At 45.9% G+C, this 23,017-nt stretch overlaps 1 protein-coding gene across 2 annotated transcripts in view; it reads left to right on the forward strand.

Annotated features, from left to right (window-relative positions):
* The window catches only part of LOC139546548 (ephrin type-A receptor 3-like), a 148,785-nt gene extending 127,073 nt beyond the window's left edge, over window positions 1-21,712 (forward strand). Inside the window, exons 14-18 of one of the 2 annotated variants that reach the window (XM_071355052.1) lie at window positions 4,386-4,535; window positions 5,513-5,706; window positions 15,318-15,476; window positions 18,390-18,516; window positions 19,387-21,712. In XM_071355052.1, coding sequence (XP_071211153.1) covers window positions 4,386-4,535; window positions 5,513-5,706; window positions 15,318-15,476; window positions 18,390-18,474 — 588 coding nt within the window. In that variant the 3' untranslated portion in view covers window positions 18,475-18,516; window positions 19,387-21,712. The remainder of the gene's footprint in view (window positions 1-4,385; window positions 4,536-5,512; window positions 5,707-15,317; window positions 15,477-18,389; window positions 18,517-19,386) is intronic. The other variant, XM_071355051.1, reaches the window with a different exon arrangement.
* Window positions 21,713-23,017: the final 1,305 nt, after the last annotated feature.

The raw sequence follows: 23,017 nt of genomic DNA on the forward strand, positions 1-23,017 counted from the left end.
CTAATTTTACCCTAACATAGTGGTCTGAAACTCCTGGTTTGCAGGCCACATCGGCAAGTCATATTATGCTGGCTTGCAAAGTATTATATAATTCTAATTGGAATTCAGCCAGAGTTCCAACAATTGGAACTTTTAATCACCTGCAATCTGCTGTTAGAATGACTGTCAAGGTAGGGAAGATTATAAATGAGACTACCTAAACCCTCTAAACTGGAACAACCATCTCAATAATCAGTTAAATAAGTCTAACTACTTACAGATTGGATTAGTTTAGAAAAATGTATGTTATGTATCTTGGTGTAGTATAAGATCAATGTATCAATCAATGTTCATGCAGAAACATAGATATTAAACAAACTATTCTAAAAAGCAATCCGCAACAAAGTGATGAGGCCCCTGCCATGTCTACGTAAATTAACGTAAATTAACTAAACGTAAATTAACTTAAAACAGTCGAGGAGCAGCAACACCGCCACCTTGTTAACACTTCGCCAGGTGGTGTCAATTTCAACCCCACTGGCGTTAACCCCACTAGAATCAGCACTGTAACACTCACAACACTTTTCACCTCAACACCAAGCTTTTAACACCCGCAAATTTGCTGTGTATCTCTCACTCCCTTTCTGTTGCTCGATCTCCCCCTCGCCAGCACTCTCTGTGAATACATGCTGTCCATGAGACAAATCACCTCATATGTCACACACACACGTGCACTAACACACACACCGACACACAAACGTCTGGGCTCTCAGCAGTGTGGAGTGGGACAGCCAGCACATAAATAAAATCAGGGTGAGATAACGCCAACATAAATGTTTGTGTTCTCCTGAAGGATCATGGGAAAGGAATGACAAACATAGTAGATAAGCAAAATCAAGAGGGCTTTGTATCCAACCTATCACCATAACAGTGTGTGTGTGTGGGTGTGTGTGTGTGTGTGTGTGTGTGTGTGTGTGTGTGTGTGTGTGTGTGTGTGTGTGTGTGTGTGTGTGTGTGTGTGTGTGTGTGTGTGTGTGTGTGTGTGTGTGTGTGTGTGTGTGTGTGTGTGTGTGTGGGGTCACCTTGTGGCCTGACATTAGTATACAATGCTGTAATAACTGCTTTAGACCCCCATGTTAAATAAACACTCACCAGCTTTTACTTCACTCCCACAAACTCATGACCTAAAATATGCTAATAGACTTCCCCCAGTGTGTCACTAGTAATAGAGCTGAGTTCTCATCCGCTCTACAGTTATGAATCTATCAGCCCCAGCAGGCCGTTGTCTCTCCCTCCCTCTTCTGTCAGACCACTTTGCTGTTCTGTCAGTCTGTCTGTGTCTGAGTGGTGTCATACTGTACTTTCATTAGAGGTATAGTCCTTGTTCTCCTGAGGATGGCTGTGTTTATGTACACTCGCCAGGGATTCAAGAGACAGAAGTGGATTTATTTATTTGTGTGTGTTTGTGCGCGAGTGTGTACGTGCGTGCGTGTGTGCACATCCGTGTGTGGTGTGTGTGTGTGCTCCTGCATGCATGTGTGACATCACTGGGGCCGAACTCCCTGCCATCGAGGACCTCTGTATCAGGCAGTGTCAGAGGATGGCCCGAAAAATTGCTAAAGACTCCAGCCATCCAAGCTATAGACTGTTCACTCTGCCACCATCCGGTAAACAGTACCGGAGAATCGGCTCTCGGACCAACAGGGTCTAAATACCCATAAGACTGCTAAATAGTTAATTCAATGGTTACACAGACTATCTATGCTGACCCTATCTTGCACTGACTTTGTGCACACTCACAAGACTATACACTGAGTATACAAAACATTGTGAACACCTGTTCTTTCCATGACAGACTGACCAGGTGAATCCAGGTGAAAGCTATGATCTCTTATTGATGTCACTTGTTAAATTCACTTCAATTAGTATAGATGAAGGGGAGGAGACCGGTTAAAGACGGATTTTTATGCCTCGAGACAATTGAGACATGGATTGTGTATGTGTGCCATTCAGAGGGTGAAAGGGCTACACAAAACAATTTAAGTGCCTTCGAACGGGGTTTGGTAGTAGGTGCCAGGCACACTGGTTTGCGTCAAGAACTGCAAAGCTGCTGGGTTTTTCACAACAGTTTCTTGTGTGTACCAAGAATGGTCCACCACCCAAATGGCATCCAGACAGCATTGGAGTCAACATGGGCCAGCATCCCTGTGGAACGCTTTCGACACCTTGTAGAGTCCATGCCCCGACGAATTGAGACGGTTGTGAGGGCAAAAGCGGAGGGTGCAATTCAATATATTAGGAAGGTGTGCTTAATGTTTTGTATAGCCTAATAAGCAACTAATTCTAAAACACTGAGCAATATTGACATTTTCTAAATTACAAATGGCATGATCCTCCGCTGGACTAAATTAAAAAGAATACTGAACCGTCACTTGACTGAAATGTAAAAGAATGACCCTCCCCCATTATCCTCCAGGTAACCATTATGTACATGTTGATCCGTCCCTAATTATTATCTATCCTAATGCCTAGTCACTTTACCCTTCCTTTATGTACATATCTACCTAAAATACCTCGTACCCCTGCACATTGATCTGGTACTGGTACTCCCTATATATAGCTCCACATTGATCTGGTACTGGTACTCCCTAGATATAGCTTCATTGTTGTGTTAATATTTTTATTTGTATTATTATTTTTTAACTCTGCATCGTTGCGAAGGTCTCGTTGGTAAAGTCTCGTTGGGAAGGTCTCGTTGGTAAAGTCTCGTTGGTAAAGTCTCGTTGGGAAGGTCTCGTTGGGAAGGTCTCGTTGGGAAGGTCTCGTTGGTAAAGTCTCGTTGGGAATTTCTCGTTGGGAAGGTCTCGTTGGGAAGGTCTCGTTGGTAAAGTCTCGTTGGGAAGATCTTGTTGGTAAAGTCTCGTTGGGAACTTCTCGTTGGGAAGGTCTCGTTGGTAAAGTCTTGTTGGTAAGGTCTCGTTGGGAAGGTCTCGTTGGTAAAGTCTCGTTGGGAAGGTCTCGTTGGGAAGGTCTCGTTGGGAAGGTCTTGTTGGTAAAGTCTCGTTGGGAACTTCTCGTTGGGAAGGTCTCGTTGGTAAAGTCTCGTTGGTAAGGTCTCGTTGGGAAGGTCTCGTTGGTAAAGTCTCGTTGGGAAGGTCTCGTTGGGAAGGTCTCGTTGGTAAAGTCTCGTTGGTAAAGTCTCGTTGGGAAGGTCTCGTTGGTAAAGTCTCGTTGGGAAGGTCTCGTTGGTAAAGTATCGTTGGGAAGGTCTCGTTGGGAAGGTCTCGTTGGGAAGGTCTCGTTGGGAAGGTCTCGTTGGGAAGGTCTCGTTGGTAAAGTCTCGTTGGTAAGGTCTCGTTGGGAAGGTCTCGTTGGTAAAGTCTCGTTGGGAAGGTCTCGTTGGGAAGGTCTCGTTGGGAAAGTATCGTTGGTAGAGTCTCGTTGGTAAGGTCTCGTTGGGAAGGTCTCGTTGGTAAAGTCTCGTTGGTAAGGTCTCGTTGGTAAAGTATCGTTGGGAAGGTCTTGTTGGGTAGGTCTCGTTGGTAAAGTCTCGTTGGGAAGGTCTCGTTGGGAAGGTCTCGTTGGTAAAGACTCGTTGGTAAAGTCTCGTTGGTAAGGTCTCGTTGGGAAGGTCTCATTGGTAAAGTCTCGTTGGTAAGGTCTCGTTGGGAAGGTCTCGTTGGTAAAGTCTCGTTGGGAAGGTCTCGTTGGGAAGGTCTCGTTGGGAAAGTCTACACCCGTTTTATTTCGGCGTATGTGACAAATAAAATTTGAAATATTTGATTTGTGAGGGCAGAAGTGGTTTGTTTTCTGAGGGCTGTGTGTTTAGAGAGAGCTGGCCAGGAGTAGTGTAACTTGGCCAGGAGGTCGTTAGCTTTGGCTCCTCTCTTCTTTTCTTCTCTCCGCGCTTTTCTTTTCCTCTCCTCTGTTGGCATGACGCAGGCTAAGCCTTGAGTAAGTTCAGCAGCCCCCTGAGGGTAGGCACAGAGCAGGAGAAACACAGGGTCAGCCTACAGGCCCCCTCTCTACCTCTCTTTCCCTCTCTCTCTACCTTTATTCCTCTATCCCCTTTCCCCTCTCCCCCAGGACAAAACAGTGGAGATGGAACAAATGGAACAAGGCCCTGCAGTCCTGGAGGCTGGGGCTAGGACCTAGATCCCTCTCCCGTCTCTCTTTCCCTCTCTCTTTATATCCATTTTCAGGTCAAACATAACCTAAAGCAAGTCATGAAGTCGGTTAAATGTACTCTCTCTCTCTCTCTCTCTCTCTCTCTCTCTCTCTCTCTCTCTCTCTCTCTCTCTCTCTCTCTCTCTCTCTCTCTCTCTCTCTCTCTCTCTCTCTCTCTCTCTCTCTCTCTCTCTCTCTCTCTCTCTCTCTCTCTCTCTCTCTCTCTCTCTCTCTCTCAGGGAGGTAAGATCCCTATCAGATGGACAGCTCCAGAGGCCATCTCCTACAGGAAGTTCACCTCGGCCAGCGACGCCTGGAGCTACGGCATCGTGCTCTGGGAAGTGATGTCATACGGGGAGCGGCCTTACTGGGAGATGTCCAATCAGGACGTGAGTACACAGCTGTCGCCAAGAAGACCTAATGAACTTCCTGCTGAGAGAGGAAATGATGCGTAGAGTGACCAGGTGGTGGACTGAGCCTGAGGCCTGATGGCCTGAACAAGGAATACAGCTCTAGCACCAGACTTGACACACACGCACACACACACACACACACACACACACACACACACACACACACACACACACACACACACACACACACACACACACACACACACACACACACACACACACACACACACACACACACACACACACACACACACACATCCCACAAAAATGCATCATTGTCACTTGAGCACTAGCGCTCAGAGAGAGAGAGAGAGAGAGAGAGAGAGAGAGAGAGAGAGAGGGAGGGAATTGAGAGGGAGGGCTTCTATTATGAGCGGATGCACAGTCAGCACTTCTGCCAGTACAGTACTGTCTCACTGCCAACTCTCAAACTCCCCTGGACTATAATAACACCTCCATCTCTACCACCCACTGACACACTGTACTACCTCCTCCTATAGACTGTCCTGCTGCACACCTAATTGTCTCTCTGGCGCTCTCTCTCGTTCTCTCTCTCCCACTCCTCTCTCTCCCCCTCCTCTCTCTCCCCTTCTCTCTCTCTCTCACTCTCTTTCTCTCTCTCCCACTCCTCTCTCTCCCCCTCCTCTCTCTCCCCCTCTCTCTCTCACTCTCTTTCTCTCTCTCCCCCTCTTCTCTCTCTCCCCCTCCTCTCTCTCCCCCTCTCTCTCTCTCACTCTCTTTCTCTCTCTCCCACTCCTCTCTCCCCCCCTCCTCTCTCTCCCCCTCTCTCTCTCTCACTCTCTTTCTCTCTCTCCCCCTCTTCTCTCTCTCCCTCTCTATCTCTAACGCTCTCTCTCACGCGCTCTCTCGCACTCCCTCTCAAGCGCCCTATCTTTCCCCTTCCTCTCCCTCCCCCCCTCTCTCCCTATCTATTTCTCCCTCTATCCCTCCAGGTTATCAAAGCAGTAGATGAGGGCTACAGACTGCCTCCTCCTATGGACTGTCCTGCTACTCTGTACCAGCTGATGTTGGACTGCTGGCAGAAGGAGAGGAACAACAGACCCAAGTTCGAACAGATCGTAAGCATCCTGGATAAACTCATACGCAACCCCGGGAGCCTGAAGATCACAGCCAACACCTCACCCAGGTACTATAAACATCTACACATCATGCTCTCAACCCTGACCTCTGACCCCTGAACCCTAACCAAACCCTGGCAGCCAATCCATCATCCAGGTACTATACACAGAGACAGGGTTTTATGGGATATCTTCATTTATCCACCATCTTTACTATAAAGATCTAAACTTAACAGCTAGCCATACTTTGTTGTTTTAGTGTTAGTCTTTCTCATCCATTCAACCCCCAAACACCTGCCCCTCTAACTTACAGCTGTACTTCTCTAGTCCTCTCCCAATGCACCTGCCCCCCTAAATCACAGCTGCTCCTCTCTGCTCCTCTCCCAATCACCTGGCTCTTTCCTCCCCTTAAGCGCTAATCACTGCACCTGACTCATTACCCCTCTCCCACGCACCTGGCTCAATACAGATTGACATCGAACATATCCACTTCCCACGCGTTATCCAAGGCATTATGGGTCACGGCACATCCTGCTCATTAGTGACAGCAGTGACAGGAAACACTGTCCTCCACCCTGGGACTCATTTATCCTTTCCTCGCTTTTAGTTTCTTTCTCTCTATCACACGCTTCCCCTTCTGCTGGCCTTCAATATTACTGATGCTGTCTCTACCTCGCCGTCCAACCAAGGTGCAAGACGTTGGTGGATCTGTTAAAGATATAAACCACATTGAATCGCAAAAGGAATCAACCCCATATTATAATAGAGACCTCATAGAAGGTGTTCCTCCACCTCTGTGAATGTGTTAGGACATGATAGTGGTGTATAGGCCTATAGGGGAGTGTTGTATGTACAGTATTATTACACAGACCCCTATAGGGGAAAGCATTTATTTAGTATAGGACAGACACCTATAGGGGAGAGCATTTATTTAGTATGGGACAGACACCTATAGGGGAGAGCATTTATTTAGTATGGGACAGACCCCTATAGGGGAGAGCATTTATTTAGTATGGGACAGACCCCTGTAGGGGAGAGCATTTATTTAGTATGGGGCAGACCCCTATAGGGGAGAGCATTTATTTAGTATGGGACAGACCCCTATAGGGGAGAGCATTTATTTAGTATGGGACAGACCCCTATAGGGGAGAGCATTTATTTAGTATGGGACAGACCCCTATAGGGGAGAACATTTATTTAGTATGGGACAGACCCCTATAGGGGAGAGCATTTATTTAGTATGGGACAGACCCCTATAGGGGAGAGCATTTATTTAGTATGGGACAGACCCCTATAGGGGAGAGCATTTATTTAGTATGGGACAGACCCCTATAGGGGAGAGCATTTATTTAGTATGGGACAGACCCCTATAGGGGAGAGCATTTATTTAGTATGGGACAGACACCTATAGGGGAGAGCATTTATTTAGTATGGGACAGACCCCTATAGGGGAGAGCATTTATTTAGTATGGGACAGACCCCTATAGGGGAGAGCATTTATTTAGTATGGGACAGACCCCTATAGGGGAGAGCGTTTATTTAGTATGGGACAGACCCCTATAGGGGAGAGCATTTATTTAGTATGGGACAGACCCCTATAGGGGAGAGCATTTATTTAGTATGGGACAGACCCCTATAGGGGAGAGCATTTATTTAGTATGGGACAGACCCCTATAGGGGAGAGCATTTATTTAGTATGGGACAGACCCCTATAGGGGAGAGCATTTATTTAGTATGGGACAGACCCCTATAGGGGAGAGCATTTATTTAGTATGGGACAGACACCTATAGGGGAGAGCATTTATTTAGTATGGGGCAGACCCCTATAGGGGAGAGCATTTATTTAGTATGGGGCAGACCCCTATAGGGGAGAGCATTTATTTAGTATGGGACAGACCCCTATAGGGGAGAGTATTTATTTAGTATGGGACAGACCCCTATAGGGGAGAGCATTTATTTAGTATGGGACAGACCCCTATAGGGGAGAGCATTTATTTAGTATGGGGCAGACCCCTATATGGGAGAGCATTTATTTAGTATGGGACAGACCCCTATAGGGGAGAGCATTTATTTAGTATGGGACAGACCCCTATAGGGGAGAGCATTTATTTAGTATGGGACAGACCCCTATAGGGGAGAGCATTTATTTAGTATGGGACAGACCCCTATAGGGGAGAGCATTTATTTAGTATGGAACAGACCCCTATAGGGGAGAGCATTTATTTAGTATGGGACAGACCCCTATAGGGGAGAGCATTTATTTAGTATGGGACAGACCCCTATAGGGGAGAGCAATATTATCTTTACATTGTTCTCATTATGGACCCAAACCTGATTGTATATAGACCCAGTTAGTAGTGACATGGACCACACAGAGGCTGTCATGAACAAACGCTTCTTGTTTCCTGTGTACACAGGACGTTATGATCAGACTCAATCTGACCCTGTGTGATCAGGCCTCTGAGTATGGACGTTCAAAAGGGATGCTTGCCCATATTGACCTCAATGCTTCCCACAGTTGTCAAGTTGACTGGATGTCCTTTGGGTGGTAGACCATTCTTGATAAACGCGGTAACCTGTTGAGCGTGAAAAAGCCAGCAGTCCTGCAGTTCTTGACTCAAACCGGTGCCCCTGGCGCCTACTACCATACCTCGTTCAAAGGCACTATACATATTTTGTCTTGCCCATTCACCCTCTGAATCGCACCCATACAAAATCCGTGTGTCAATTGTTTTAAGGCTTATAAATCCTTCTTTACTTCTTTAACCTGTCTCCTGCCCTTCATATACACATATACATTGAAGTGGATTTAACAAGTGACATCACTAAGCGATCATAGTGTTCACCTGGATTCACCTGGTCAGTCTGTCATTGAAAGAGCACTCAGTGTATTGTCTCCCTCTTTCTCTCCCTAAACCCAACACCTCCTGATATTCCTCCTTTCTCTTACGCTCTCCTTTTTACATGCTGTACAACATCCCTTATACTCTTTCCCCTGTTTCTTTTTACATGCTGTACAACATCCCTTATACTCTTTCCCCTGTTTCTTTTTACGTGCTGTACAACATCCCTAATACTCTTTCCCCTGTTTCTTTTTACGTGCTGTACAACATCCCTAATACTCTTTCCCCTGTTTCTTTTTACATGCTGTACAACATCCCTAATACTCTTTCCCCTGTTTCTTTTTACATGCTGTACAACATCCCTTATACTCTTTCCCCTGTTTCTTTTTACGTGCTGTACAACATCCCTAATACTCTTTCCCCTGTTTCTTTTTACGTGCTGTACAACATCCCTTATACTCTTTCCCCTGTTTCTTTTTACGTGCTGTACAACATCCCTTATACTCTTTCCCCTGTTTCTTTTTACATGCTGTACAACATCCCTTATACTCTTTCCCCTGTTTCTTTTTACATGCTGTACAACATCCCTAATACTCTTTCCCCTGTTTCTTTTTACGTGCTGTACAACATCCCTTATACTCTTTCCCCTGTTTCTTTTTACATGCTGTACAACATCCCTAATACTCTTTCCCCTGTTTCTTTTTACGTGCTGTACAACATCCCTTATACTCTTTCCCCTGTTTCTTTTTACGTGCTGTACAACATCCCTTATACTCTTTCCCCTGTTTCTTTTTACATGCTGTACAACATCCCTTATACTCTGTTTCTTCTTGTTTCCCTCCATTTGTTTTGACCACAGTGGGACTGAGGCACTGCTGTAGCCTGTGTAGAGTGGCCTTGGGCGGGCAGAGAGGAGGCAGGGAGGCTGGAGGGAGGCTGGAGCTGGCACAGGGGAGAGAGGGAGGGAGGCTGGAGCTGGAACAGGGGAGAGAGGGAGGGAGGCTGGAGCTGGAACAGGCGAGAGAGGGAGGGAGGCTGGAGCTGGAACAGGGGAGAGAGGGAGGGAGGCTGGAGCTGGAACAGGGGAGAGAGGGAGGGAGGCTGGAGCTGGAACAGGGGTGAGAGGGAGGGAGGCTGGAGCCGGAACAGGGGAGAGAGGGAGGGAGGCTGGAGCTGGAACAGGGGAGAGAGGGAGGGAGGCTGGAGCTGGAACAGGGGAGAGAGGGAGGGAGGCTGGAGCTGGAACAGGGGAGAGAGGGAGGGAGGCACTGGGTTGGTGGATCAGACTGGTATTATGGAGACGTCGGCGCTCATAACGTTGACTAATGGTTTGTTAAGAAAGTGAAAATGGGTCCCTGGGAGTTTGCATGTAATTTTCCTGATTGGCTTTTAACACTGGGCTGAGCGCAGGGCGAGAGGGGTGGGAGGGGGAGAGACGGAGGACAAGGTGATTTATGAGAGTGTGTGTGTGTGCGTGTACGTGCCACTATACCAAAGGAGCAGCTGTGTTCGGCCTCACACACCTAATATGTCTCTGGGCTACCCTGACTAATGGAGATCCCATCCCCCACGGGCCCAGATCAAAGCCGTGGCTAGAGTACGCTGTCTGGGGACCTGGGGTGAGAGTTTGAGTCTATGGGGCGAAAGGGAGAGAATCTTAGTGCAGGTGTACCTTAACAGGCCAAGGGCGAGTGTCGAGAGGGCATGAATACAGGGTGTCCGAGCCGAGTAGGAGAGAAGATATGAGAAGAGAGGGGTTTGGGATTTGGGTCTGATGAGTATGAGCTTTGAGGGCTATAGAGAGGGGCCTGGGGCCTCATTTATCAACTGTGCTTACATTTCTTACAAAATTCTGGCCTACGTGGTGATTCTATGATTTGCGTGCTGAATAAATTATTGGGATTCATCAAACTGTCGCGCGCAACATATACACGTTTTTTATTGATAAATCAGAGCCATTCTGACCGCTACAACCTCGCCTGGAAAACAAAAAAGCCTTAATTTGCTGTATAATTTGGAAATGTTGGAACTGGGCCATGTCAATTTCTACAAAAAACTGCAATAGCACATTTCTGTAGAGGTTTGGCAGAATGTTTTAATCTTTTACAGTGACTTTTTCAAAAAATGCATGCCGCCTATAGCGAGTGCCAAACACTGGCCGCGCATTCTGCATGTTTGATTGTCTATTCGAAACAATTTAAAGCACATTTTATAGCCCACACTTCTATGCAAAAGACTTGGTTCATCATTTTGTTAATTTTGTTCGTCAATACATGATTGTGTTTCTATCTCCTGTCTTGGAATAGGCTTAAATACGGTAGGCTACATTATCATGTTGCGCTCCTATCTTACAGCAACACTGCAGCCTAGGCCTACCCATACTGGATAGGGCAGCCATAGTCAACAGGCGGACCGCAGTCCGGATCTGATCCCAGAATGGTGTTAATATGGACCGTGGGTCAGTTGGGCTTTCAATGTATTACGGTTGAGAGTTGTAATAGTAGAATACACAAGGTGCAATTTCGAAATTTGGCAGTGCATGGGCAGTTTTCCTCTTGTTATGCCATTCACTAAATAATCTTAGAGAGCTATTTATAATCTGTCAGAAATGTCCAGTTGATCAAGTAGCCCATTTTATCAAGGTAGGTAAATTAGGCTAAGCAGCTATCTAAATCTTGTAGTTATTTATCATGGCCAGATTATGTGCCCATTGGGGCCTCGACCCCCAGGGGGCCCCATTGATTTTGTTGACTCACTCTGGTATCATATGAACACACATAAGACATGGCAAAATGTGTAGATTTGCAGGAAATTAGCTTTAAAACTACAAAATGTTCTCTCCGCCCCATAGCAAAATGTGTAGAATTGCAGAAAATGTGCTTAAAAACTGCACCATTTTCTTTCCGCCAACAAGAGGGGTGTGAACAGTTTAGGGTCGCATGTATCTATCCAGACCTATGCTACCTAGGAAATGTGTGTGACTGGACCTTCTCAAATAGTAGTTGAGTGCCCCTCGAATAGGCTACCGCCGGTCAATTTATTTTTGCGCATGCTTGGCTATTGAATGAGCGATGGATAGATAGTAGCCTAATATTTATTGTGTAGTGGGAATAAACCAGTCATGTCAGAAAATCTGATTATGAGTTAGGTCCATATCATAGAAGTCAAAGAAACATAGTCTCCATGCTGCTATTTCATTTCCTTACCAACGGAAAATGCATCAATTTTATCATTAGGTTACGTTTTAATGTTTTTATTAGCATACCATTATTAGAATTCCCTTGGTGAAACGCCTCCTTTTCCCCCAAAATAACAATATTTGCTTGTAATACAATTCTCCAACCACTAGAAGTTGTGCGTAAGCAAGGTCTGAGATTTGTGTGGAGATACACACACTTTCCCGTCAAGTTAAAATTTGATAAATAACAACCTTTGCGGGAAAAGTGACTTGTGTGCGTATGCACCTTTGATAAATGACGCCCCTTGTAAAAGGGAAATGGGGAAAGGTAGGTGTTGAAAAAGGGATGAGCAAAGAGGGGAAAAGGGGAGAGGCAGATGGCCAGATGGAGAGAGGAATGGAGGGGAGGAGGGCTGGGGGGTAGACTCTGGGAGAAACCCTGCAGAGCCATTTCAGTTCCCCTCACAGTGAGACCTGCATTCCTCTCCTCTCGTCTCCTCCTCTCCTGTCCTCCACCAAGCTGCCCAGATGTCAACCTCTCCCCCTCTCCCCCGCCTCCTCATCCCCATATCCTTATCTCCTCCTCTTTTTCTCTCCCTCTCTCCCTCTGCTCCTCTGAGAGCCTTAAAAACATGATACTACACAGCAGTGGTCTTTCAGAGGTCAGTGGAAAACAGACAAAGAGAGAAAACGGAAAGAAAAAGGAGGAGAGATAAAAAGACAGGGACGGTAGAATTTAGCTTTGCTTTCTCACCTCCTTGCTTTTTTTCCATCATATGGAGAATTCTCTATTTTCTCAATCCTGCCGTAGGTAATATGATGCGTACTCAGGGGTTTAAGATACCAACTCCTCTCCATGACAACTAGCATGTTCTTTTTGTCCCCCTCCTTGTCTCTCATCCCTCGTTCTCTTCCTCTAGCGCAGCAGAAAATAAAGATTGAACCACCAACAGAATCACACAGAGGGAAGATAAGGTCGTCTATAGTTTACCTCTACACTGACACCATGACAGTTTTGGAGGCAGAGGACAGAACTTTACAGATCAATAGTCTCCTCATACATGACTGATGGTTTAATCGGGGAGCTGTGTGTGTGTTTGTTTGCCTCGTTCCCTCCCTCTATCCCTCTCTCCTCTCTTATCTCTTCTGCCCGGTTGGCCCTCAGCTGTCAGACAGGCCTCTGATGATCAGGAAGAGATTCAATCACATACAGTCGCTTAGCTCTCCTTTTCCTTTGCCACTTCTTTCTCTATCCTCTTCCGCTTGTTCTAGCTCAAACTAGCTCTTGCTGTCCCCATGGTGAGCTGTCTGTCTGGTTGGCTGCTTAGTTGGGTCACTATGTTCCAGACAGACTGTCTCTCTTACTGCTTTGTTTACTTCCTTAAGTTAGCCTACTGAAATGAGTCATGGCAAAAAGATGTTCTAGAACCGTCTAGTAGCCTTACCTGTCCCATCACACACCGTCACAGAGTCAACACACACACCTCCCCACGACCCACACCGCAAATTCACGTGCTGTGATGTAGATGTCTGTCATTATATATAATACACTCAGCCTCAGTGTGGACTTGACTTCCTGCTATTATGGTTCGTTTACACTACTATAAATATATGTCTCTATGGGAATACCAAGCTGGTTTCCTGTCCTGTGTTGGCTTGTATTCCCTAGGCTGTGTTTGCCTGTGTGTGTGATCAGGTGATATGGTCCCAGTCGTTTGTTTTCTGACTCACTGGCTGATTTGACACACACATGTACACGCACACATAAACACGCATACACACTCCCGAGTGACGCAGTGGTCTAAGGCACTGCAGCTCAGTGCAAGAGGAGTCACTACAGTCCCTGGTTTGAATCCAGGCTGCACCACATCCGGCCGTGATTGGGAGTCCCATTGGGAGGCGCACAATTGGCCCAGCGTCATCTGGGTTGGGCCGGGGTAGGCCGTCATTGTAAATAAGAATTTGTTCTTAACTCACTTGCCTAGTTAAAAAAATAAAAATAAACATTCTGAATGGCTCTGACACAACACCCATCATTGTTGAGTATGAGTCAGGGTTGTTGTTGATGAGGCCTGAGTTGGTCTGACCTGCCCTGACCCTGCCTCATAGGGAGGTGAACTTGTTGATTTGGATGTTGATCGGATATGACTATAGCAACAGCTGTATAGCAACAGCTGCTGTGCCTGGTGTTCACTAAACAAAATACAAAACAACATAAGGTTATTGGCTCAGGAGATGTGGGGAGTGTCTCCTGGTCTGGTTTTGGTTTAACAGACTATTGTCTGTCTATCTGGCCGGCCGGCTGGCCAGAGTGAACATGGTCAGGGTTATGGACAGACTCACAGACAGTCCTCTCTGCCTGACTCATCTACAGATCTTAATTTGACCAGTTTCTCTCAGCAGGAAAATAATCCTGCAGCAACAGGAAATTATAAATATTATGTGTATGTCATTCATGGACATTTTTGACGGGGTTGATACATTTTTCGTTATGGCAAATCAAGTTTGGCATTTTAAAGTGGAAATTATCCAAACGTTAGAAGCCTTTTTAAACCTTGAATACACTACGATTTGCATTTTCTGCCGTGCAGAAAAATTTGCTGCAACAACAGAGTGATCAAATTAAGATATTACATCTGTACATCACTCTATCATCTACTCCTTCTTTCCTCTCCTCTCTCCTTTCTCCTTCCCTCTCCTGTCACTCAAATCTCTTCAGAACAGTGCCTCCAGCCATGAAATGCTATTCGTACTATAAATTATTGTCAATGGAACAGCATGAATTGTGATTTGATTTAATTATTTTATTCAGTTTATAATCTGATCAAGGTTGCACTATTGGGAATTCTAGTATTTTTAAGATAAAATAATAATTTAATTATATGAACATTTATGCTTGTTTTGTTATACAATCATATTGTTAAGAGATTTCACATCTAAAACATAAATATAGAATCTACACTGTGTGGTTTTCATTTTACTTAAAGCCCGTCCAACATACATGTTTGGAGTTATATTGACTTAATTCCCTAGAAACAGTGCAAACAGTCATATTGGAAAAGCATCAGACTAGTCTGTATGATAAAGTTAACATTACATTGTGTGTGTGGCTTTCCTTTCACTTGGGAGAGCTTGTCCATAACGCACAGCAACGGAACGGGTTGGTGGGTAGTCCCTTCTCTCCACAGGTATTTCCTGATGAGGAGACCTGTGGTGCGTGTGTGTGTTTGTGTGTGCGTTCGTTCGTACATGCTGTATGCGTGGTTGCCTACATGTGTGTGTGTGTGTGCATGGGGAAATGTGGTTTACAGCTTTTTGTTTTCGCTCTGTGCAGCATGTTATTTTATACTCTTGTTTTCTGGATAACAACTTTTTCTCTGTGCATGCAGACAGAGCTGTCAGCTGAGAGGAGGGAGAGAGGAAGTAGGGATGATATTATTTATGTTCCAAGGCTGACCAGCTCTCTGTGGGGACTGTACTATGTCCCATGTCACCCCCCTCACGAGTAGTTCAGGCATGGCCACTGTTCCAACGGCTAACCATCCATATCCTTTCTCCCCACTCTCACCGCCCCCCCTCTCCCCCCGCTCCCCCCCCCCCCCCCCCCCCCCCCCCCCCCCCCCCTCCCCCCCCCCCCCTCCCCCCCCCCCCCTCCCAGGCCAGCCAACCTGCTCCTGGACAGGAGCAGTTCTGAGGTGGTTCAGTCATTGGGAACCATGGGGGATTGGCTGGACAGCGTGAGGACTCTGCCCTGTAAGGAGGCCTTCTCCGGGGTCAGCTACAGCTCCTGTGACACCCTGCCCAAGACCTCCGCAGAGTAAGAGTGCTTCTTATGACGCTCTGTAGTAACACTCAGACTCACACTTACAGGACTCACTGAACACTTGCTGACGAACCAATGGTCAATTTGAATTTCAGTTTTTTAGCTTGTCCAACAAGCAAACAAAATGTAAGTTGTTGTATAACATGATTTAAGTTTGTATTTCAACGTGATCTAATGTTTGAAGAGATATGGGAATGCCTAGACATTTTTGTGTCTGAGTGCAACAGGCTTAAAACATGACTTTTCCCTGAGAAAGTCTCTCATGCCACAGCAAGCCAGATTTAATACACCTCACACACACCCCACCCCCACTGAGACGCCATCATGTTTACAATCTGCTCCCATTACTTGGAGGCACCGCTGTGGGTCTAATCTGTTAACCATGGACGGCAGCATTTGATTGTAATCTATAATGACAGAGCTTTAGCCACGCTCACGGGTACACACTGGTACACACACGTACACACACACACACACACACACACACACACACACACACACACACACACACACACACACACACACACACACACACACACACACACACACACACACACACACACACACACACACACACACACACACACACACACACACACACACACACACACACACACACACAGAGAGAGAGAGAGAGAGCGAGAAAGAAAGACTCTCTAAGCTCCAGTTCTGACAGGATCTACAGCCTGTGAACAGCTTTAGTAGAGTGGATCTGGCAGAATCTACGATCACAACCCCCATGCACCCCCGTGCAACTCATAACAACCTCTCTCTCTCTCTAATAATAAACCTCCATTTGGGCTCCCGGCTCCTCCATGTTGCTCATATGGGCTTCATGGGAAATGCAGTGATTTGGCCCGCTGGATGCTTTCTCTCTCTGTCCCTTTTCTTTCTCTCTCATTTTTCTCTCTTCCTTTCCTTTCCCTTCCTCTTTCTTTCTCTCCTTCCCTCCCTCTCTCTCAGCAGAGGATATGGCCTTTGCGGACCTGCTGTTGTGTTAATTGATGAGGTATTTGACAGTGTAAATAATTTGACAGTCATAATCAGGCTGATCAAAGCGGAGGTCTCTGTCTCCCTAACCCTCTGGGCTCGACAGTGACTACAAAGCCTAACAAAAGGCCCAGGCAGTAATTACCACGTTGCCTTTTGTTCTGATGTCAATATAAATAATGAAATGCAAATAGCGTATGAAATTCCCTCCTCACTATGGCCTAGTTTAATTGCCTGAGAGAGAGCCTGATCTGTCCAACAGAACAATGCCTTATAAGGAGAGAGGACTCTCTCTCCTACTCTCTTGCTCTCTCCTCTCTCTCTCTCTCTCTCTCTCTCTCGCGCTCTCTCTCTCTCTCTCTCTCTCTTTTGGTCTCTCTTTCTCTCTCTCTCTCCTACTCTCTCCTCTCTCTCTCTCGTGCTTTCTCTCTCTTTTGTCGCATTTTTCACCGAACATTTAATCAATTAATTCATTTCATCAATGAAAGAATCCTTTTAACCAATCACTACAGAGGCACAAAAAGGCTTGCTTTGCAGACTCAGTAGAAAACCATGTACAGTATTGATGGAAAACATCACAGATGAACTGTACAGCCTACACATGGTTTCTGATAACAGGATCATTCTACAGCATCTCTGATCCACCTCTTCTGGATCATAACTGGATAAAAATATTAATAGGATCATATGTTTGTTTTAATCCTCTGAGGGTATAGCCCTGACACACAGACAGACCAGTCCCGGACCGGAGGTGATATCAGTCTATTGATTAGTACTGTCTTAATCCAGTTCTTTATATTCAGCAGGAAACTACCCACCCACGCTCTGACTCTGACCTCTGTTTGTCTGCCAGACTAATCAAACCCTCATACCGCTCCTCAATCCACTGACACGTCATGCTTATATACACTCTTAGAAAAAAGGGTTCCAAAAGGGTTCTTTGGCTGTCCTCCTCTGTTGATAGGGTTCTACATCGAACCGAAAAGGGTTCTACCTGGAACCAAAAGGGTTCTACCTGGAATCAAAAATGGATCTTCAAAGGGTTACCCTATGGGGACAGCCGGAAAACACCTTTAGGTTCTAGATAACACCTTTTTTTCTAAGATCAAATCAAATCAAACTTTATTTGTCACATGCGCTGAATACAACAAGTGTCGACCTTACCGTGAAATGCTTACTTACAAGCCCTTAACTAACAGTGCAGTTCAAGAAGAGTTACGAAAATATTTACCAAATAAACTAAAGTAAAAAATAATAAAATAACAATAACGAGTCAATGTGCGGGGGTACAGGTTAGTCAAGTGTAGCTACTGATCAATTGACAAAGATGTGGGTTTAAAATTGAGGTTCTGGTAGTTCTGAGGCTGGGTGGTCCAGTCTGAGGCATCAGACACATGGGACACATCACTTCTATTGACACACAGCAGCAGGAATGAAGCCTCTGTGTGCTCTCATAGTGAAGAGCCTCTTCAGAGTTCTAGATGAGACAGTCCTTTCTGTCTGACTAACAGGAAGCTGCTCACTGTAAACACTTCCAACATATCCATTATGGTTGTCATTGGTCATGTGGAATATAGCGGTCAGGAGTTTGGGCCCTGGTCTACTTAAACCTGATAGATGATAAGCTCCACTTTAAAACACTTCAAAATGGAAGGGACAAAACGCAGTCATTTGTTTTTATCCATTTTATTGTATGAGTCATTCACTGCTGAGACAGTTTTTTAAAATTTATGTCATACTTTATGTGTTCATGTTTTATGCAGTTTATTTACTTTATTTCTGTTTTGATTTGTAACATGTTGTTCATGGTGTTAACGCTGTGTACCCATACTCCTTTTTGAGAGACTGTTGCCAGTATGGCTGTGTGAACTTATATTCACATTCCCTGGCCCTGCGTCCTGCCTGTCTGTACTGTAGAATCTGTCTGACGGAGGTCCAGCACCACGTCACAGCAGCCACCTGCCCAGAGTGGGAGCCTTCAATGGGGATCACCACCCTCTAACCCCCCCCTCCTCCTCCCTTCAAACTCCAGAGACAACGGATGGTGGGTGGACTGCAGTACACTGTCTGGCTGCCCTCCAAACTAGAACCCCCTGCTTGCATTCAAATAACTTTATAAGGACTTTTCATGTATTGTTTCATATGCACCCCACAGACTAGCAGAGAAGCCTGTTGCACTAAAACTGAAGCTCAATGTGAAACCAAAGCTACATTATGTTAACTGAGTGGGTTTGAGCTGTGCTGTTTCTAACTCCGATCTGCTTCATTAATATGCTTCTTTAACAACAGTCACCTACAGAAGCAGAGATGAAGATGTCTTGTCCACTGCTGGACCTAATATCACCATGCTGCTACATACAGTCCACTAGATGAAACATAACACACTCTTTTAAGTTGTGTGTCTTTATAAAATGATGTGTTTAACCCATACTGTGTACCGATGTTGTGACAAAGCATGCCTTAACCATTCGTTTTATTATGCATTTGTTATCCACCTATTTGTACCAGTGCTGGTCCCTTCCAAAGACACACACACACACACACACACACACACACACACACACACACACACACACACACACACACACACACACACACACACACACACACACACACACACACACACACACACACACACACACACACACACACACACACACACACACACACCACTTCAGACTAAGCAATATACCAAAAACTGCTCAAGGACACTCTGCCAGCAGCTGACTAGAGACTCTGGCAGCCCATCGGCCTTCTGGGAAATGTGGTCCTGTGTGATTGACAGGCCAGCGGAAGGGGGGGGGGTGGGCATCACTGACGGCATGCCATTAATGTCACTGTCTTACACTGAAGCACTTACTCTCTCTTTCTTGCTCGTTCTCTCTCTCTCTCCCCCTCCTCTCTCTTTCTACAGGGACCTAAAGAAGGTTGGTGTGACTATCGTCGGCCCCCAGAAGAACATTGTGAGCAGCATCAAAGCACTAGAGAGCCACAGTAAGACCGCCCCTGTCCCAGTGTAACTCGACCGAGCCACTAGAGACTGGCTGTCTGGCTGACTGGCTGACTGGCTGCCCTCTGGGCCCCGTTCCAATCTGAATGAAGCCCCTCTGGGCCCCGTTCCAATCTGAATGAAGCCCCTCTGGGCCCTGTTCCAATCTGAATAAAGCCCCTCTGGGCCCCGTTCCAATATGATTTAAAGCGTCTCCCCTTCAGTTCCTCCCTTCACTCCAGTGAGACCTCTGTGAACGTTTCAATGACGTTCCTTCCACAAGGGAGGCTTCCCCTTGTGACGGGTAGTGATGGGGAGAGGAGGGGCTCATTGGATTAGAACAGCCCTCTGATCTCTCTAACATACAGGAAGTCCCAAACTAAAGGAGGAAGTAGACGTTAGAAAAGTGGTGCAGCGGAGGGCGACTGCCCTGGAGATCGACGCTCCTCACCAATGCTGAGATGCCTTACTGAGAACAGGAGAGGAGAGAACCTGGCCTTGGACCTTGGGGGCATGGCGATAAAGGGCTGGTGCTGGGATTGGATAATGTGGGACAGCAGGGCCCTTTGTGTGACCTATAGTGGTAAGGGGCTCGTTGAGAACTGATCCAATCGTGATCCTGTGGATTTGACTGACAACTCTTTAACTCTGGAGAGGGGGACATTAAATGCCTTGAGTAGAATAATGCAGTCAGCAGCAGCAATCCACTCACATCAACCTGGAGCAGACAGAATCAGACCTGGAGATTCATTCATGAACTCTGAGACGCTGGACTCCCACCACTGAAGACCCCACTCTCTCACAGAGAAGGACTGATACCACTCTGTGTGTCTGTGTGTCTGTGAGTGTGTGCTCCTGTGTTACTCAAGAGAAAGTCAGCTTGAGTAAGAAGCCAAACCATTGGATGGGCACCCAGACTACAATAAGCCATGTATCCCCTAGCTATAGCCTACAGTCTGAAAACAGTTGATGTCAAACAGAAAGCAATAATCACAACAATCAGTTATCAGTTTGATCAACCAGAACCAATGAGTCTCACACAGTTTTCTCTGATGGTTCACAGGACATATCCGACCACATACAGAACTGTAATTAACTGACAAAAGTCTGCTTATTATACAGTAGGTGATGATACATCACTCCAAGCTTCCTTATTCCAACCCCTAGTGTGAAATCTCAGTATCTGTTATTCATTCAAACTAAAGCAGGATAGAGAGAAAAGGAGAGATCGAGAGAGAGGTAGAAGTAGAGAGAGATGTGGAGGGGAGAGAGGAATAGAGAAGGAAATACAGACAGAGAGAGAGACAGACAGAGAGAGACCGACAGACAGAGCGAGACCGACAGAGAAAGACAGACAGAGAGAGAGAGAGACAGAGAGAGAGAGACAGAGAAAGACAGAGAGAGAGCGACAGAGAGAGAATACCTTGCAACCGACTACTACAGAGCATATTCTGCTCTGTAAGGTAGATAGATGACACTATCCCCGAGCTCTTCTAATGCCTTCTTCCAGCAGCGGTGGAGATCTCACAACTCTCTGGAAACAACGAGTGTGTGAGTGTAATACATCTCTGGAGCAGACAATGATTCTCTCTGATCTGAACAATGGTGCGTGTGGATGCGTGATAGCACCCCCGTCTGCCCCCTGCCCGCCTGTTGCCCTTAGCTGCTGTTGCGTGTTCTATTAGCATGTACATATGTAAACAACCATGTAACTATAGCTACTAGCAGTACAGTTCCCTTCCATAGCCATCCCTTTGTACAAATGTTTCTATGTATAAAAGAATGAACAAAAATATCTGTGCAACATTTTAAAAAGGCAAAAATTATTTGTATTATATTTGATGTTATTTTGTATTATATTTGTTTTTTACATTAAAAAAGCAATTATAATAAGCTATTATTTATTTGTTAACATATACAGTGCATAAGTGTAGTGTTTTGTTTGTAGCAGACAGTAGGTTATAACATGGTTCTGTGACAGCGTCGTCAATGTTTTCTGTTTTCTTTATAATCATGAACATTTGGAAGAGCAATACTGTTAACCACCCCCTCCTTACTCTTTTAGCTTTCTTTAGATGAACGTGTGTGCGTGTGTATGTGTGTGCATGCAAGCGTGTGTGTGTGTTGGTGTGCGTGCGTGTGTGTGTAAATGTGTGTGTGTGCTTGTGCAAATGTAAAAGGCCTTGTCTACTAATGTTAAATGATTTGTAGTGGAAACATTTATATTTTTATAATAAACATTCTTAAAATATTTTTGAAAAAATTAATGCCGATAAACTTGCCCCTATGATTCTTTCTGGTATTTTACAGCTTTGGGACAACATAACAAGCCCTCTCCTGTCTCTACCAGACATCTGGTCTCCAGCTCTCCTCTCTACTCCCCACAGAGCTTCTGTTGTCAATCCCTGTTCTTCTGCTCTGAATCAGAATCCATGTTCAGGGCCACTTCCAATAAGGTCTTTCATATACAGTAGAGCAGGCCCGACGTAGTTAGCAGGTAGATTTACTGTGTGATTTTAATGCAGCTGATCTTACAGGGTTCCAGAGCGGGGCAGCGTCTGGGGGGATGTCTGGGGGCCGACTGATGTGTGTGTGTGTGTGTGTGTGTGTGTGTGTGTGTGTGTGTGTGTGTGTGTGTGTGTGTGTGTGTGTGTGTGTGTGTGTGTGTGTGTGTGTGTGTGTGTGTGTGTGTGTGTGTGTGTGTGTGTGTGTGTGTATGATGGAGACGGATGGTCTCTCTGCTCTCCCCTGGAAGCCTGACACTCTCCAGATGTGAGGAGCAAGGGAGAGATGGAGAAGAGGAGCGAGGGGAAAGGGATAAAGGAGAGGAAAGGGGGTGAGCTGGACATTGCCCCCTAGTCAGGGAACGATGAACACATTATGTTACACATTGTTGTTCCAATTTGTTCTTTACTGTGATCTAAAACCCCTGAGCTCCTGGGAACAAGAAGTGACCGGGAAAAGATGGAGGGGAGGAGCAAGGGAGAAGACTGGAGAGAGAGATGAACTAGCAGCTGCAGGAGGACAGGAGACAGACAGGTGGTGAGAGGGAAAGAGATAGACGGAGAAAGACTAAGGGTGAGCGAAAGAGACTAAAAGTAGGCAGGAGAACAGGACAGGAGGTGTCTGCAACAGTCCCGTTGTAAAAGTGAGAGGCCAGTAGAACACAGTGTTAAGCTAACACAGCCAGGCAGGGAGGTTAACAGGGCCCATTTATCACCCGCTGTCTAACTCTGCTCACCTGGCAGCAGCAGGCCCAGAAAGCATTTCTCCACTTGGGGAACAGGGATGAGGATCATTTTTTTAAAACTATTTATTTAACCTTTATTTAACTAGGCAAGTCAGTTATTTTACAATGACAGCCTACCTCGGCCAAACCCTCCCATAACCCAGAGCCAATTGTGCTCTGCCCTATGGGAGTCCTAATCACAGGTGGTTGTGATACAGCCTGGGATTAAACCAGGGCATGTAGTGACGCCTCTAGCACTGAGATGCAGTGCCTTAGACCGCTGCGCCACTCAGGAGCAAAGAAAGCATGTTTCTGCTTTGTAAATGT

The sequence above is a fragment of the Salvelinus alpinus genome, chromosome 20 (genome assembly GCF_045679555.1).
Source record: "Salvelinus alpinus chromosome 20, SLU_Salpinus.1, whole genome shotgun sequence".
Classification (NCBI taxonomy): domain Eukaryota; kingdom Metazoa; phylum Chordata; class Actinopteri; order Salmoniformes; family Salmonidae; genus Salvelinus; species Salvelinus alpinus.